The following is a 17,779-nucleotide window of genomic DNA, read 5'->3' as shown; positions in this document are numbered from 1 at the left end:
TTGTTAGTGGGACTTCATTGCTTCAGGCGGACTTTTTCAAGTAGAAAGAAACAGAGAAAGTGACCATAGCACCAAAGTTTGCTTTAATGAAGTGGGGCTCATGCTCAAATCTGTGTCGTGACCATGACAAGGCTAACAGATTGTCCAAGTAAACTATACTTGACTCTGGATTTTATTTTATTTTAATTTTGTTATTTTATTTCTTAATGAGAAAGATAGGAAGAGAGAGAGAAAGAACCAGACATCATTCTGGTACATGTGCTGCTAGGTTTTTTGAACTCAGGACCTCATGCTTGAAAGTCTAGCGCTTTATCCACTGCGCCATCTCTGGGACCACTCGATTTTATTTTTTTAAATATTTAAAAAAACATTTATTTATTTATTTTGCCACCAGGGTTATTGCTGGGGCTCGGTGCCTACATTACTAGTCCACTGTTCCTGGAGGCCATTTTTTCCCTTTGGTTGCCTTTGTTGTTTTATCGTTGTGGTTATTATTGTTGTTATTGCGGTCGTTGTTATTGGACAAGACAGAGAGATATAGAGAGAGGAGGGGAAGACAGAGCGGGGGAGAGAAAGATAGACACCTGCAGACCTGCTTCACCACTTGTGAAGCGACTCCCCTGCAGTTGGGGAGGAGGAGCTCCAACCCGGATCCTTATGCCGGTCCTTTCACTTCGCTTCATGTGCGCTTAACCCACTGCGCTACCACCCGACCCCTTGGATTTTTTTTTATTATTTATTTTTAAAACATTTATTTATTTATTTCCCCCTTTTTTTGCCCTTTTTTATTATTGTGGTAGCTATTATTGTTGCTGTTATTGATGTCATCGTTGTTTTAGATAGGACAGAGAGAAATGGAGAGAGGAGGGGGAAGACAGAGAGGGGAAGAGAAAGTTAGACACCTGCAGACCTGCTTCACCGCCTGTGAAGCGACTCCCCTGCAGGTGGGGAGCCAGGGCCACTAACCCGGATCCTTATGCTTTGTGCTACGTGCACTTAACCTGCTGCACTACCGCCCGACTCCCGGATTTTATTTTTTAACAGAGAGAGAAACACCAGAACTCTATACACTATGCAGTGCTAAGGATGAAATTGAGGGCCTTACCTCCCTGGCCCCAAAGATTTGGATTTTGAACACACACATATAGTTTGTCAGAATATTAGATTTATTTGTTCTGTGTTTATTACCTTCTTTTATAGCCTAAGATTCCCATTCTCAGGATTTATGCCCACTCCCAGTAAGGCCACTGCCAGTAAGAAGCTGAAGTTACTACTTCTGACACCAAAGGGGCTGTGGTAGTTGTTTCTTCCACAATACTTACATCTAAGATAGAGGTACCTAGGCCCTCCTTGATGGTCTCTGGCTGAGGGCTATTTGCTTCCTTCTCATAATAATCCTGGATCAAACGGTGAACCCCAATCTTCACTGCAGGTTTAAGAGCAGCACTGATCCATAATCCTATGGGTCCCCCCGACAGTCCAGCCATGGTCATTAGAAGGTCATAACCCAGATCAATTGCTCCATCTTGACCTCGTTCTTTAGCTTTGTCTGAGCAGTTCTGAGAAGCATAATACAGAGCTGTGGCCAGGTTGTAGTAGGTTCCCACTCCTGGTAGCATCTGGACTATATTGTGTATATTCTGTTCCTGCTCTTGGTTACAGTCTTCAGTGGAGAGTGAGCGTCGGGCCCTCTCTGGACCTGGTTTTGACCTGGCCAGCAGCTGCAGAACAGAGACCAGGACATCCACAGAAACTCCCCTTACAGTACTCCTGCCTTTCTGGAGCTCTTGAAGATGTCGACTGAGTATCTGTGTGGCTTTTCGCCCCACCTGGCTGGAGAGCCGAAGCTGTAGGGCCTTAGCTTGGTCCCGGCAGCCAGCTTCCTCAAGTGCATTCATCAGTGGCAAGCTCACCAGAAACCTGGGGAGGGAGGCCATGTGGATGAAACCAGGCAGGGACGTTGGGAGCAAAGTCTGACAAGATAAGGGCTCTAAAGATGGCCAGGAATCCAAGAGTGTGGGAAGGTGCATTATCTGGTTTTCATATGAAATAGTATTAGCAGGGTACAGCAGGAGGTAACAAAAAAGCAGTATCACTGGTGTCATGATGAGTCTGAGGCCACGTTGCCTAGCACAGGACACTATGAAGAAGGGAAAAAAAGACAAAGCAGGTGAGGGAGACAACATAGTGGTTATGCAAAAGACTTTCATGTCTGAGGTCCCAGCTTCACTTCCTCGCACCACCATAAACTAGAGCTGAGTCATGTTCATGTAAAAAAAAAAGAAAGAAAAGAAAAGAAAGGGGGCTGGGTGGTAGCTCAGTGGGTTAAGAGCACAAAGCACAAGGACAGGCCTAAGGATCTTGGTTTGAGTCCTCAGTTCCCCACTTGGAGGGGGTTACTTCACAAATGGTGAAGCAGGTCTGCAGGTGTCTGTCTTTCTCTCCCCCTCTCTGTCTTCCCCTCCTCTCTCTATTTCTCTCTATCCTATCCAACAACAACAGCTACAACAATAACAATAAAAATAAGTGTAACAACAAGGGCAACAAAAATAGGAAAATGGCCTGCAGGAGCAGAGGATTCATGCAGGAGCAGGCACTGAGCCCCAGCAATAACCCTGGAGGCAAAAAGAAAAGAAGAAAAGAAAATGAGTAAAACATTTTTGCTTAGGGCTATGGTGTGAATGGAACCCAGGACTCAGGGCACACTTCATCCGTGACCTCCAATCTTCTATCTCAAGAAATAAAAAATACAACCTAACTGTTCTTTCTTGATCTTTCCCATCTTTAAATCACCAGGGAATTCCTTTGTTTTATTTTCACCCATTTACAGGGGGCCCCAGATTACCATACAGTCCAGTCACTAAGAAGTGAAACTGCTTTGTTAAGCTTGGTTGCTCTTCAGTCTGTCCTGTCCAGTTCCCTGTCCCATGAAGAAAAGAAATATTTAATTTCCACTGTCACCAATAAGAGGTGTAATCTCTGCAAATATTTGTTCATTTGTACTGGCTGATCAAACATTGTCCTCTTATGACCCACTCAACCTCATTGACCTCAACATTTAAGATCACGTTCTTGGATATTTCCTGTAAGCCCCTACCATGTTTTACCTAGCTCTAGATGAAAGTATGGAGGTCCAGATTCAGGAAATATTGGCTATCCTTGTTTTGTGTTTTTTCTTCCCTCCAGGGTTATCACTGGGGCTTGGTGCCTGCACTAAGAATCCACTGCTCCTGGTGGCCATTTTTTTTCTCACTGTTGTTGCACTTGCTGTTGTTGGATAGAACAGAGAGAAATTGAAAGAAGAGGGGAAGATGGAGAGAGGGAGAGAAAGACACCTGCAGACCTGCTTTACCGCTTGTGAAGCGACCCCTCCCCTGCACCCCTGAATTGGGTTGAATTGGGTTCCTTGTGCTTCACACTATGTGTGATTGACCTGGTGTGCTATTGCCTGACCCCGTTGTTTTTTATTTTATTTTATTTTATTTTATTTTATTTTTATTTCTTTATTGGGGAATTAATGTTTTACATTCAACAGTAAATACAATAGTTTGTACATGCATAACATTCCCCAGTTTCCCATATAACAATATAACCCCCACTAGGTCCTCTGTCATCCTTTTTGGACCGTTGTTTTGTTTTTTGCCACAGGACCTAGTACATGTGTGATTCCACTGCTCCCTGCCCTAGTTATCATTATTTTTATTATTTAGAAAAAGACAGAGTAACAGGGATATCATAGGACCATTCCACCATCCCTGGAGCTTCCCTTGTTGCTCCCATGTGGTACTGGGGTTTGAACCCTGTGCCTTGTCCATGGTAAGGTGGGTGCTCTACTGAATTAGCTATCTTTTTTTTTTTGCCTCCAGGGCTGTCTCTGGGCTTGGCACTAAGAATCCACCACTCCCAGTGGCCATTTTCATTTTTCCTTTTTTTCCCTCTTTTCACCACCGCCCGTCCTCCAATTAACTATCATGTAACTCCATGTCTATGATTCCATCACACTTGGGAGACTTATTTTTCCTTTCTTGCCCATCCCCCCATAGATGGTAAATGCAGAGCAGGAGAAAGAGACACAGACACCACAGCACTGCTCTGCCCTAGTGACGCTTCCTCTTGCATGGTGCTCATATATGGCGTCCGGGGCATGAACCTGGTTTTCTGAGCATGATACCGAGTATGTTCTACTATGTGAGCTATTTCCAGGCCCGTGTGATTCGTTTATTTATTACCAGAGCACATTGTGCTACTGATGGCACTATCTCCTTGGTCTGCATTCATTTGCTTCCCCCACACCAGTGTTATTACTGGGATTTGGTGCCCATATGGCTCCACTGCTGCTGGTGGCCACTCCCTCCCTTTTTTCTTTTTGTTGTTAATAGATAGTGAGAGACAGAGAGTTATAGTGAAGAGAACAGAGAGAGGAAGAGAGGAACCACCTGAAGCACTGTTCCATTTGCTTATGAAGCTTCCTTCCTGTAAGTGGGGGCTGGGCACTTGAACCCAGGTCACGAGCACGGCAAAGAACTAGACATCTTCAATATCTCTTTTGCTTTGGTATCTTTATGACCCAAATCTGCTTTGACTTGAAATATATATATATATATATATATATATATATATATATATATATATATATATAGTGGTTTTTTTGTTGTTGTTGTTTTTGTTTTTACCAGAGCAATGCTCAGCTTTGGCTTATGGTGGTGCTGAGGACTGAACCTGGAAGCTTTTGTGCCTCAGACCTGAAAAATCCTTTTGCATAACCATTATGCTGTTTCCCCAGCCCATGCTTTGATTTTCTTTAAAATATTTTCTTTATTTATTTTTAAATATTTATTCCCTTTGTTGCCCTTGTTGTTTTATTGTTGTAGTTATTGATGCTGTCGCTATTGAATAGGACAGAGAGAAATGGAGAGAGGAGGGAAAGACAGAGAGGGGGAGAGAAAGATAGATACCTGCAGACCTGTTTCACCGCTTGTGAAGCAACTCCCCTGCAGGTGGGGAGCTGGGAGCTCGAACCCGGATCCTCATGCTGATCCTTGCGCTTTATGCCATGTGTTGGATAGTATGCCAGCTCCCCCTGGCTTCTGCTTAACCATATGCCTATATAGGGATAGATTTAATCCCATTCAAAGCTTTGGTCTATTTACATAAATCACTTTTACATTTACATAAAGCACCACACTCCCTCCAGGGCATTGGTGGTTTAGTGGTAGAATTCTCACCTGTTCCACCCCCTCTCCTTGTCACACCCTGATCCTCTCTTTGTCACACTCTGATTTTCACCAGTCACTTTTCGCTCCACCCTCTCTATATCACATCCTGTTTCCACCCTACTTGGAGAGTATAAAAACAGCTACTCTTCTGATTAAAGACACTTGGAAATTGCTTTCCAGCTCCAAGAGTTCCAGAGTGTATCTCCTGCGAAGTTAGTGCACGAGTTCCTGATCCCTCTCCCACGCAGCAGCCTAGATCGGCTCCAGTTGAGTTCTCTCCAACCCAGAGAGCACTAGCTCAGGAAGAAGTACCCTCAGGCTATCCCTGCACCATGTGTGCTTAACCTGCTGGTTTACCGCCCGACTCTCTCTATATTTTATTTTTATGATTTATTTATTTTTACATAAGCTCTGGCTTATGGCTGTGTGGAGGACTGAACCTAGGACTTTGGAGCCTCATGGGTGAGAGTCTCTTTTGCATAACATATGCTATTTACTCTCTGCCCAAAATATATTTTTTATTTATTTAAGATAAAAACAGAGAAATTGAGAGGGAAAGGGAAGATAGAGAGGGTGGGAGAAAGAGAAACACCTGCAGCACTGCTTCACTACTCCTGACCCCCCCACCTCTGAGCTGTAAGTGGGGACTGGTGGCTTGAACATAGTAATATGTGTGCTCTACCAGGCTCACTGTCACCAAGCCTGACTGCTCTGATTTTATTAAACATTTACTTATTTATGGAGAAGGAGGAGGGAGATGGAGAAAGAACCAGAGAATCACTCTGGCACATGCAGTGCCAGCCCGGGAATGAACTTGAAATCTCCTGCTTGAGAGTCCAATGCTTTATTTGGTGTGCCACCTTCCAGGCTCCTACCTTGCTGTTTTTTAAATCCTACGTTTCCCCTTAACCTAGACTTACAAGGAAGTTAGGAAACGGATGGACTCCAAGAACAGTGAAGGTCATAGCATTTGCAAATATTTCTGCATCTCCTCCTCCTAACTTAGACTTTGTTCTCCTCACTTTTGCCCCAAACTAACAAACAAGCCTTTCCTCGATTGACCCTGCCAGCCCTGTGTCATATCCCTCCCGTACTAAGGCTTTACTCTCCACTTATATACAAAATGAGAGTCCTTTTATACTTTCCAAAGGGGAGAAGGAAGGCAAATCTCTGGTGAATGATCTCCAAAGCAGTTCTTCTTATTAAAAGGATACATTGAGTAGAGGTCCAGGAAGATTGAATATAACGGTAAGTCAAATTAAGTCAGTATAATTTTTTAAATATTTATTTATTTATTCTCTTTTGTTGCCCTTGTTGTTTTATTGTAGTTATTATTGTTGTTGTTATTTGATATCATTGTTGTTGGATAGGACAGAGAGAAATGGAGAGAGGAGGGGAAGACAGAGAGGGGGAGAGAAAGAGAGACACCTGCAGACCTGCTTCACCACTTGTGAATCGACTCCCCTGCAGGTGGGGAGCTGGGAGCTCGAACCAGGATCCTTACACTGGTCCTTGCGCTTTGCGCCACGTGCGCTTAACCTGCTGTGCTACCGCCCGACTCCCATAATTTTTTTTTAAACTGCCACCAGTTAAGTGGTTCTATGGCAGCACTCTGAATCTGTTACTCCTGGCGACTATTTTTTTCTTTTTCCATTCTCTTTCTTCCTTTCTTTCTTTCTTTCTTTCTTTCTTTCTTTCTTTCTTTTTTTATTATATTGGATAAGACAGAGAAAAAATAAGAAGGGAGTGGGAGATAGAAGAGAGAGAGAGAAAGAGAGACACCTACAGACCCCCTGCAGGTAGGGAGTAGGGACTCTAACTCAGGTCCTTGGTCATAGTAACATGTAGGCTTAACCAGGTGCAAAACTGCCCGTCCCTGTTAGTACAACTTTTACTTCAAACTTTTCTTATTCTAGTGTAAAATATATTTATCAGATGGGTGGTAATTCTTCCCAAATCTAAAACTTCAGGAATTGGGCTTTATCTGGGGTTTAGGTGTAACTATAGTTCAAACATTAGACAAAGGTGTCTCATGTCTCTCTTCCCTACCTTAAACAGAGGGTCAGTGGGTCTGTATCTTTGTATGAATGACTGTAATTATGAAATAACTCTTCTCACTCTTATTTTAAAAAATTTATTGCCAACACGGCCACCACTGGGGCTCAGTGCCTGCATGATGCATCTACCTCTCCCAGTAGCTTTTTTACTCCCCCTTTTTTTCTTTTTTTAGAAAGAAAGAAAGAAATTGAGAAGGAAGTGGGAGAGAGAGAGAGAGACCTACCTGCAACACTGCTTCATCTCTCATGAAGCTTCCCCTTGCCCCTGCAGGTGAGGACTGGAGGTTTGAACCTGGGACCTTTTACATGACAACACCTGTGCTTTACCGGGTCACCCACCTGGGTCCTCACTCCTCATTTGTGTTTGGGAAATAAAAACATATTGTATCACCCAGGGTCGAAAGGAATAAAGTAAGCACAGATGATTTAAGGCGTCACATTATTTCATTATGAAGAGATAAAACAGATTTTTAAAAAATATTTATTATCTATTTCCTTGTTGTTGCCCTTTTAAAAATATTTATTCCCTTTTGTTGCCCTTGTTATTTTATTGTTGTAGTTATTATTGTTGTCGTTGTTGGATAGGACAGAGAGAAATGGAGAGAGGAGGGGAAGATAGAGAGGGGGAGAGAAAGATAGACACCTGCAGACCTGCTTCACCGCTTGTGAAGCGACTCCCCTGCAGGTGGGGAGCCAGGGATTCGAACTGTGATCCTTATGCTGGTCCTTGCGCTTCACGCCACGTGCGCTTAACCCGCTGTGCTACTGCCCGACTCCCAAAATATTTTTTTTTTAAAAAGTATTATTTTTCAGTGGTCTAGGAAGTGGCACGGTAGGTTGAAATGCTGTGCTCAAAAGCATGAAATTCTGAGTGCATGAGTTTGATAAAATAAAACAAATTAAATTCCAGCCAGAGGGTACAGCACTGAAAGAGCAGTTGATAATGGTCTCAGGTTATGACAGGCAGAATCAGACTAAGTTAGAATGACCAACTAGTGGGAGTCGGGCAGTAGCCCAGCGAGTTAAGTGCATGTGGCGCAAAGCATAAGGACCGGCAGAAGGATCCTGGTTCGAGCCCCGACTCCCCACCTGTAGGGGAGTCGCTCCACAGGCAGTGAAGCAGGTCTGTAGGTGTCTATCTTTCTCTCACCTTCTCTGTCTTCCCCTCCCCTCTCCTCTCTCTATCCTAACAACGACGACATCAATAACAACCATAATAACTACAACAAGAATAAAAAGACAACAAGGGCAATAAAAGGCAAAATAAATAAATAAATAAAATTACAATAAAAAAAAGATGGAATGATCAACTAGTTTCCTCTAGCTGTAGTCTCAAGGACCCTAGGGAGAGAGTGAGGGACCACAACACCAAAGTTCCCTTCACTACAGTGGGGGCTGGGCTTGAACTTGGCAAAGCACTATCCAAGTGAGAGATTCCTTTTTTTTTTTTTTTTTTGCGGCCAGGGTTATTGCTGGGACTCAGTGCCTGCACTAGGAATCCACTGCTCCTGGAGGCCATTTTTCCCATTTTGTTGCGCTTGTTGTTACACTGTTGTCATTATTATGGTTATTGCCATTGCTATTGTTGTTGGGTAGAATAGAAAGAAATCGAGAGAGGAGGGGAGATAGAGAGGGGGAGAGAAAGACAGCCGAAGACCTGTTTCACTGCCCATCAAGCACCACCCCTCTGCAGGGGCTCAAACAGAGATTCTTTTTTTTTTTTTTTTCCTCCAGGGTTATTGCTGGGCTCGGTGCCTGCACCATGAATCCACTGCTCCTGGAGGCCATTTCCCCCCCCTTTTTTGTTGCCCTTGTTGTTGTAGCCTCGTTGTGGTTATTATTATTACCATTGTTTGTTGTTGGATAGGACAGAGAGAAATGGAGAGAGGAGGGGAAGACAGAGAGGGGGAGAGAAAGATAGACACCTGCAGACCTGCTTCACCGCCTGTGAAGCGACTTCCCTGCAGGTGGGGAGCCGGGGGCTCGAACTGGGATCCTTATGCCGGTTCTTGCGCTTTGTGCCACGTGCGCTTAACCCACTGCGCCACCCCCTCACCCCCTTAACCGTGGTTCTTATGCCAGTCCTTGCGCTTAACACACTACACTTCAGCCCGATACTCCCCCCTCTCCCATGTGAGATATTCTACCAGCCCTGATTCTGTTCCTTTTAACTTTGGATCCAGACAGTTCCTCTACTTCATTTACAAGTAGCTAGAACCCCAAATCACCAATAGGATCCAGTAAGTCTATCCAAACTGTGTTGGTAAATCTAGACCCATTCGACTGGTTTTCTGTCTCATAAAGAAAGGAGGTGATTAGTAGGGGGATGTGACCTCAATGAATGTTTACCCATTGTGCTGTTAGATGAAATACTGTACCCCCAGGTCAAGAGGGCCCTCAGCAGGAAAATTGCATTTTTCGTTTGTTTGCTGTTGGTATGCTTCTAATTCTGCTTTAAAAAAACCCCTTCTGTTTCATTTGGTTTAATCCCCCCTGCATTCTATTTAAATAACACTGTATTCTATTTACATAACCTCTTCTTCTTCTAGCTTTTGCCCTTCTTCCGTAGCCAGTCAACAGCGTCAGGTTGAGCCTGATGTAAAGTTTCGAGACCTCCTTTGAATCTGGAGAGGTGGCAGTCATTGACTATGTGGGTCATAGTCTGTCTGGAGCCACAGGGGCAGTTCGGGTCGTCTCTGGCTCCCCAGGGATGGAACATAGTGGCGCACCGGCCATGGCCTGTTCGATAGCCATTGAGGAGGGCCCAATCATAACGTGCTAGGTCAAAGCCGGGTTGAAGCTTGCAGGGGTCTGTGATGAGGTGTTTGTTCTTTACCTCAGCTGACTGCCAACTCTGTTTCCAAGAGTCTGGAACAGAGAAGTTCAGTGTAGGCGTAGGAGACCAGATTGGATGACAAAACGTCAAGCGTTGGACAGGGTGGGCGAAGATATCCGCATATATTGGCAGGTCCGATCGAGCATAGATGTGGGAAATGAACTTAGATGATGCTGCATCCCGATGAATATCTGGCGGGACGATGTTGCTAAGAACTGGCAGCCATGGAACCTGGGTGGAACGGATGGTTCCAGAAATTATCCTCATAGAGGAATATAATTTGGAATCGACCAAGTGGACATGGGGGCTACGGAACCATACTGGGGCACAGTATTCTGCAGTGGAATAGCATAATGCCAGAGATGATGATCGTAGTGTGGAAGCGCTCGCGCCCCATGAGGAGCTGGCCAGTCTTGCAATGATGTGATTCCTCGCGCCCACCTTTGCTGCAGTTTTTATGAGATGTTTGTGAAATGACAGAGTGCGATGGAGAGTAACGCCAAGATAGACTGGCTGGGCTTCATGCCGGATTCTCGTATCGTCAAGCTGCACATTAAGCTCACGCGAGGCCGAGGCATGCTGTAGATGGAAAACAGATGATACCGTTTTTGCAGTGCTAGGGATTAGTCGCCATTTTTTACAGTAATCAGACATCAGAGACATGTCTCTCGTGAGTGTTTCCTCGAGGATGTCGAACTTGGATGCCTGAGTTGCACAGCAGATGTCATCGGCGTAGATGAACTTCCTTGAAGAAGTTTCTGGGAGTTCATTGATGTAAATATTAAATAGTGTAGGAGCCAGAACAGAGCCCTGGGGGAGGCCACTTGAGACAAGTCTCCATCTGCTGGACTTGTCACCCAGATGCACCTCTGTTAACAAGCACCACCCTCCCTCCAGGGCATTGGTGGTTCAGTGGTAGAATTCTTGCCTGCTCCACCCCCTCTCCTTGTCATACCCTGATTTTCACCAGTCACTTTTCTCTCCACCCTCTCTGCGTCGCATCCTGTTCCCACCCTACTGGGCTAGTATATTTATAAGGACAAGATTGTTTGTAGTTTTTAGTTTAGCTTAGCTTGGTATAGATTGCCCTGCATCCTGCATGAATAAAGAGATACTGCGTACAACCCAGCCATGAGTCCCGGGTCGTCTGTTACCCGCCTGTGAAGCCAGCCCGTCGAAAACAACAGTTTGTTTTTGCCTTCAGGGCTATCAATGGGTCTCAGTGCTGGCACTATGAATCCACTGCTCTCGGCAGCCATTTTTTCCACTGTATTTGACAGGACGGAGAGAAATTGAGATAAGAGGGGGAGGTGGGAAAGAGGGGTCTGGGAGATGGCTCAGTGGATAAAGCAATGGACTCTTAAACATGAAGTCCTGAGTTCAATCCCCAGCAGCATATGTACCAGAGTGATGTCTGGTTCTTTCTCTCTCTCTCTCTCTCCTCTTATCCTTCTCATTAATAAATAAAATCTTTTTAAAAAAAGAGAGGAGAGAGAAAGACAATTTCAGACCTGCTTTGCCCCTTGTGAAATGATTCTCTCCTGCAGGTAGGGAGTCGAGGGCTCTAGCCAGGATCCTTGAGCTTAGTACTGAATGCACTTAATTGAGTGCACCACTGCCAGGTCCCTGAGTGGATTTTTTAAAAAGATTTTATTTTTTTTTTAATGAGAAAGATAGGAGAGAGAGAAAGAACCAGACATCATTCTGGTACATATGCTGCCAGTGATTGAACTCAGTACCTCATGCTTTAGAGTCTAGTGCCTCAGCCACTGCGCCACCTCCCGGACCACCATGGATTTTTTTTTTTTTTTGAGACTTATTGATTGATGAGAATGATAAAAGGAGAGAGAAAGAACCAGACATCACTCTGGTACATGTGCTACCAGGGATTGAACTCAAAACCTCATGCTTGAGAGTCCAGTGCTTTACCACTTCGCCACCTTCCAGATCATGTGGACTGTTTACATATACAGTGTTCATACATTTGGGGTCCTTGACTGATCTCTGGTACTAAATATGCTAGAATAGTTTTCTGGACTCAGTATCTTATAAATAAATAAATAAATAAATAAATAAATAAATAAATAAATAAATAAGAGAGTCAGGCGGTAGCACAGCAGGTAAAGCGCAGGTGGCACAGAGTGCAAGGACTGGCGTAAGGGTCACGTTTCAAGCCCCGGACTCCCCACATGCCGGGGAGTGGCTTTACAGGTGGTTAAGCAGGTCTGCAGGTGTCTCTCTTTCTCTCTCCTCTCTATGTGTCCCTCCTCTCTCTATTTCTTTCTGTCCTATCCAACAACAAAAAAAGGGCAACAAAAGGGAATAAATATAATAAATAAATAAATATCAAACAGAGAAGCACACTAGTCTTAAAAGTCATTGACGTTGGTCCAGAAAGTAACATAATATGCAGAATACACTTTTTTTTTTAAACCAGAGCACTGCTTAGCTCTCACTTATGATGGTGTGGGGGATTGAACATGGGACTTTAGAGCCTCAGGTATGAAAGTCTCTTTGCATAATCATTAAGCTGTCTACTCCCACGCCAGAATGCATATTTTAAGGTAATGAGACCCTTGGTTCCTTCCCCAGTACACTTGAGAGTGCTATGCAAATCGCCAGAAGATCTCTACAGATAGTGGGGTGGTGCTTTAGTCTCTTTCTCTCTCTCTCTCTTTGCCTGTAGGGTTATTATCACTGGGGTTCTGTGCCTGAACTACAAAGTCACTGTTCCTGGTGGCCATTTTTCTCCCATTTTATTGGATAGGACAGAGAGAAATTGAGAGGGGGAGGGGGAGATAGACACCTGAGGACCTGCTTCACCACTTGTGAAGTGTCCCCACTGCAGGTGGGGAGCAGGAGTTCAAACCTGTATCCTTGTGTGGGTCCTTGTGCTTCTTACTATGTGTACTTAACCTGGTATGCCACCAGCCAACCCCCTGTTTGTCTGTCTCTCTCTTTCTCTTGCTCTGAGATAAAATGATAAAAACATTGAGCTAGGTTGAATTATTAAGTATGAGGTCCTGAGTTTGATCCCTGGTATCGAATGTATCATAGTGATACTCTTGATTCTTCATCTCTCCTTCTTTCTCTCTCATGAGTTAATAAATAAATTGTGACAGCCGGGTGATAACACCCCTGGTTGAGTGCACCTGTCACCATGCACAAGGACCGGCATTTGGGTCCCTGCTCCCCACCTACAGAGAAGAAGCTTCATGAGCGGTAAAGCAGGTCTGCAGGTGCCTGTCTTTCTCTATTTTCCCAACCTCTCTCACTTTCTTTATATGCAAGCATGAGACCCTTGTTCCCACATAAAAAAAAAAAAAGACATCAACATTTCCTAGGTGTTCCAGGTACATCCTGTCTCCAACTCACAAAAAGAACTATGAAAACTCAGAATCAAGAGAGACCTATCAACTGTGATTCTGACATAAAACCAACATTTTATTTCTTTTTTCAATTTTTGAAAATGAACATAAGCAACTAAAACATGTAGTTGGGGAATTAAAAAATAAACATAGATGAATAGGTAAAGATTATAATACCCTTCTCAACTAGTGAGCAATAAAATCACAATATTTGATAACTGAAGGGAATTGGGAGAAGAGGTAGGGAGTAAAGTGTTAAGAGAGTGGTGTAAAACTATACACTGTAATCTCACAATCATGTAATCTACTATTAATCACATATTAAAATTGGATAAAGAAGATTTATAGTTACTAGAAATTAATTAATAGTAGAGGTATTTATTTAAATAAAGTGTGTGTGTGTGTGTGTTTAAAGCATGTTATTCAAATTTGATTGAATTCCAGGGTTGGAAGAACCCTGGATTTACAACCCAAATTCTTGCTCACTCAAAATCTTCATTTAAAAGAGATAAAGTTATATAACATACACATTTTACTTCTAACCAAAATGCTAGGTTCTTCTACCAAGCTACACCACATCTCAAACCAAGGAAGCGATAGAAATCACACCAGCAGGAAATGTATATTTCAAAGATTCAATAAATTTATTTTATTCTTAGAATATTTTCCTCTCTCAGAAATGAAATCAAATTCATTTATCATAATATCTAATATATATGAGCAACATATTACAACATTATTACTGGATAGCAAGAATATCCAGGAAAGAAATCACTGTAATTTAAAATGGAATTTTACTGACAACTACTAGATTTTCTTCCTTCCTGATTAATTTAAAATCAAATAATAATGTGAATTTAATCTACAGCAGCAAGTCGCACGGGTATGGGAAAAAAATGCTTTCCATTTCCTAAGCCCATCAAAGGTAATTGAAGATTATAATACTATGTGTTACAAAAATTGGCTTCTTTTCACTAATAGAAGATATAAAAAAAAAGTGTTAAGAGAGGGGGCAAAGATGATTCCAGTCATAAATTTTCAACACTGAGACTAAATGAAAAGCATTTACCTTAAACTGCCTTAAACAATTCTACTAGCTGTGCTCAGTACTTGTAGATGTTCCTGTCAGATACTGAGAAGGGAAATATGATATTTAGCAGACCCTCCCTAGAATAGGAAAGCCAGCACATATTTCTTCAACGTGTGCACTATTATACTAATAAAAATATTTGTAGCACGCTTGACGAAGTATTTCTGGTCTTCTAATGGCAGTGAGAAGTTCTCAAGATCAGAGCTATCTATCAGCCTTACACTGACTGCTTCTAAATGCTTCCAAGACTCTTCAGTGCACTTCTGTGTGACATCAATGGCAGATTTCTTGAACTCTGTCACCAGTTCAGTGACAGGAAGCTTGTCAGCAAATTCTGCCATCAGCGTTGCTGTCTCATAATACACCCAGTTATCATCAGACTTACAGGCCTCAGGAAGGGCCACTGAGCGCCGAACCCGCTTCACCTCCCCTGTGAACACCCCCAGATCCTTCAGAATGTCCTTCGTAGCATCAATCTCTTCTTCGCTGTGTTTTTTACTCTCTCGGAGGAGGGCTTCAGTAGTGTCCTTCCCTCCCATCCTAATGAGCTGCTGCTGCAGCATTTGGGCTTCTGTTGTGCAGCCTATCTTCTCCAGGGCTAGCTCCAGAGCTAAGCTGGATAGGAACTCAGGTAGAGGGGCCAAGGAAGGCACAGACTGCAAGAGATTCTGGCAGGTTTGGGGACCTGGGACAGGAATCTGGTTGGAGAGCATGTCTGGTGGCTGTCTGGCTTCCCTGAAAGATGGATTGAAGTCCAAATCTCCTTTCTGGACATTTATTGGCAAGGTCTTCACCGGAGATAGCAGAACACAGCCTAGGAGCAGCACAGCCAGGATCATGGTGGGTCACCAGGAACAGTCCTGCTGGAAAGAAGCATTGCTCAGGGTGGGAAGTGGGGAAGGCTTGGAACAAAGTCACAAAGTCTACTTCTGTCTGATCAGAAGTAGAAAGTGGTAGTTGGGTGGTAGCGCAGCGGGTTAAGTGCACGTGGTGCGATGCACAAGGACTGGCGTTAAGGATCCCAGTTTGAGCCCCCTGCTCCCCACCTGCAGGGGAGTCACTTCACAGGCGGTGAAGCAGGTCTGCAGGTGTCTATCTTTCTCTCCACCTCTTTGTCTTCCCCTCTTCTCTCCATTTCTCTCTGTCGTATCTAACAATGATGACATCAATAACAATAATAATAACTACACCATCAATAAAAAACAACAAGGGCAACAAAAGGGAAAATAAATAAATATAAAAAATAAAAAAAGAAGTAGAAAGTGTCTTAGAGGGTCAGAGAGATAACATAGTGGCTCAGAAGCTTAGATGTCCCAGGTTCAACCCACAGAAGCACCTTATGTCAGAATTAAGTAGTACTTGGGTGAAGTAAGAGATAGAAATAGAGACAGAAATAAGAGACAGAGAAAAAGAATGGAGAATATTGTATTGGGAAAGTATTTCAAGATGTCAGAGCATAGGATTTTTATGCTTGAGGCCACAGAGCTCATAGGTTCAATCCTTGTTACCACTATTTGCTAGAGATGAGTAGTGCTCTGGTCTGTCTCATAAAAGCAAATCTTTAATAAAAGAAAAAGGGAAATGTCATAATATTTGACAAATTCAAATCATCCAAGACCTATTTCATCCTTACAGTCTGTAAAGTATCTTTACCTGGTTCAGAAAGAAAGAAGCCAGAGGAAGGAGATGGCCCAGTTCTATGCTTTGCCTTGTTGCCTCCCAAATCTAAATGACTGCTTTATAGAGTTCCCCTTCTCTTTGCTGAACCACTGTTTATTTTTTGAAACTAGTGATGGACTTAACAGTCACAAATATTTATCCACCTCTTCCTGGTTCAGACTTTGTCCTCCCAATTGTTGACCCACATTGACAAACAGGTCTCTCTTTGTGGCTAATGCTTCTCCTGCCCCATGCCCCTGTAATCCTTAACTATTTCCTAAACCCAAACTACTCTGTATATCCTGGGGAAGTAGGGAAGTGAAATCTAGAGATGCCAGTGATTTCTTTTTTTCTTTTAAATTTATTTTATTATTATTTATTTTTTATTACATTTATTTATTTATTGTTCTTATTTATTTATTTCCTTTTGTTGCCCTTGTTGTTTTTATTGTTGTTGTTGATGTTGTCGTTGTTAGATAGGACAGAGAGAAATGGAGAGAGGAAGGGAAGACAGAGGGGGAGAGAGAGATAGACACATGCAGACCTACTTCACTGCCTGTGAAGTGACTCCCCTGCAGGTGGGGAGCCAGGGGCTTGAATCAGGATCCTTATACTGGTCCTTGTGCTTTGAGCCATGTGCGTTTAACCCACTGTGCTACCGCCCAACTCCTTATTTATTTATTTATTTATTTATTTATTTATTTATTTATTGTATAGAGACAGCCATAAATTGAGGGGGGGGGAGACAGAGAGGGAGAGAGATAGAGAGAACCTGCAGTCCTGCTTCACCACTTGCAAAGCTTTCCTCCTGCAGGTGGGAACTGAAAGCTAGAACCTGGGTCCTTTCACATTGTAACATGTGCGCTCAGCCAGGTGGGATGTTAGTGATTTCTTCTTCTTCTAATAGTTTCATTTTAAAAATCTTGGTTATTTTTTTGATAGAGACAGCCAGAAATCGAGAGGATAGGGATAGAAAGGGAGAGAGACAGAGAGACACCTGTGGCCCTGCTTCACCACTCACAAAGCTTTCTTCCTGCAGGTGGGGATTGGGCGCTTGAACCCTGGTCCCTGTGGACTGTAACATGTGCACTCAACCAGGTGTGCCGCCACCTGGCCCCGGGATGCCAGTGATTTCTGGGTAGAATTCCCAAGATAGTGGTCCGGAGGGTGGCGCAGTGACAAAGCTTTGGACTCTCAAGCATGAGGTCTTGAGTTTGATCCCCGGCAGCACATGTGCCAGAGTGATGTCTGGTTCTTTCTCTCTCATCCTGTATTTCTGATAAATAAACAAACAAACAAACAAAAAAAGAATTCTCAAGATAGTGCCTACTCAGTGGATATATCAGAGAGAAGAATGGAAAATAGAAACTACTGGCAAGTCAGACCAAATCAGAGCAAAAATTTCAGTTTTTACTTAAGTTCTAGTACAACATCTAGATTAAACATTCATTATCTGATAATCAATCTCTCTTTCTCTCTCTGTCTCTGTCTCTCTCAGAGCACTGCTCAATTCTGTTTATGGTAGTTCCAGGGATTGAAACTAGGACCTTGAA

General features: G+C 43.3%; 2 protein-coding genes across 5 annotated transcripts in view; both read right to left on the bottom strand.

Moving 5' to 3' along the window:
• Positions 1–1,145: 1,145 nt before the first annotated feature.
• LOC103122760 (apolipoprotein F-like) lies at positions 1,146–16,343 on the bottom strand. Of its 4 annotated transcripts, none has more exons than XM_016192691.2 (2): positions 16,221–16,343; positions 1,146–2,140 (listed from the first exon to the last, which is right to left on the bottom strand). In XM_016192691.2, exon 2 carries the CDS (start codon positions 2,103–2,105, stop codon positions 1,224–1,226), a length of 882 nt encoding a protein of 293 aa, XP_016048177.2. In that variant the 5' UTR covers positions 2,106–2,140; positions 16,221–16,343; the 3' UTR covers positions 1,146–1,223. The 4 variants fall into 4 exon arrangements, with proteins under 4 accessions (XP_016048177.2, XP_007533437.2, XP_060051125.1 ...); XM_007533375.3 differs by lacking the exon at positions 16,221–16,343 and adding an exon at positions 2,846–3,062; XM_060195142.1 differs by lacking the exon at positions 1,146–2,140 and adding an exon at positions 14,633–15,430.
• Positions 8,031–17,779, bottom strand: part of TIMELESS (timeless circadian regulator) — a 95,728-nt gene continuing 85,979 nt past the window's right edge. The window contains exon 30 of the transcript XR_009550810.1: positions 8,031–8,046. The gene's annotated coding sequence lies outside the window, so the exon portion shown is untranslated. The remainder of the gene's footprint in view (positions 8,047–17,779) is intronic.

Source organism: Erinaceus europaeus, chromosome 7 (assembly GCF_950295315.1).
Source record: "Erinaceus europaeus chromosome 7, mEriEur2.1, whole genome shotgun sequence".
Lineage (NCBI taxonomy): Eukaryota > Metazoa > Chordata > Mammalia > Eulipotyphla > Erinaceidae > Erinaceus > Erinaceus europaeus.
The sequence above is the reverse complement of the archived record's forward strand: the minus strand, read 5'-3'. Positions and strand labels throughout refer to the sequence as shown.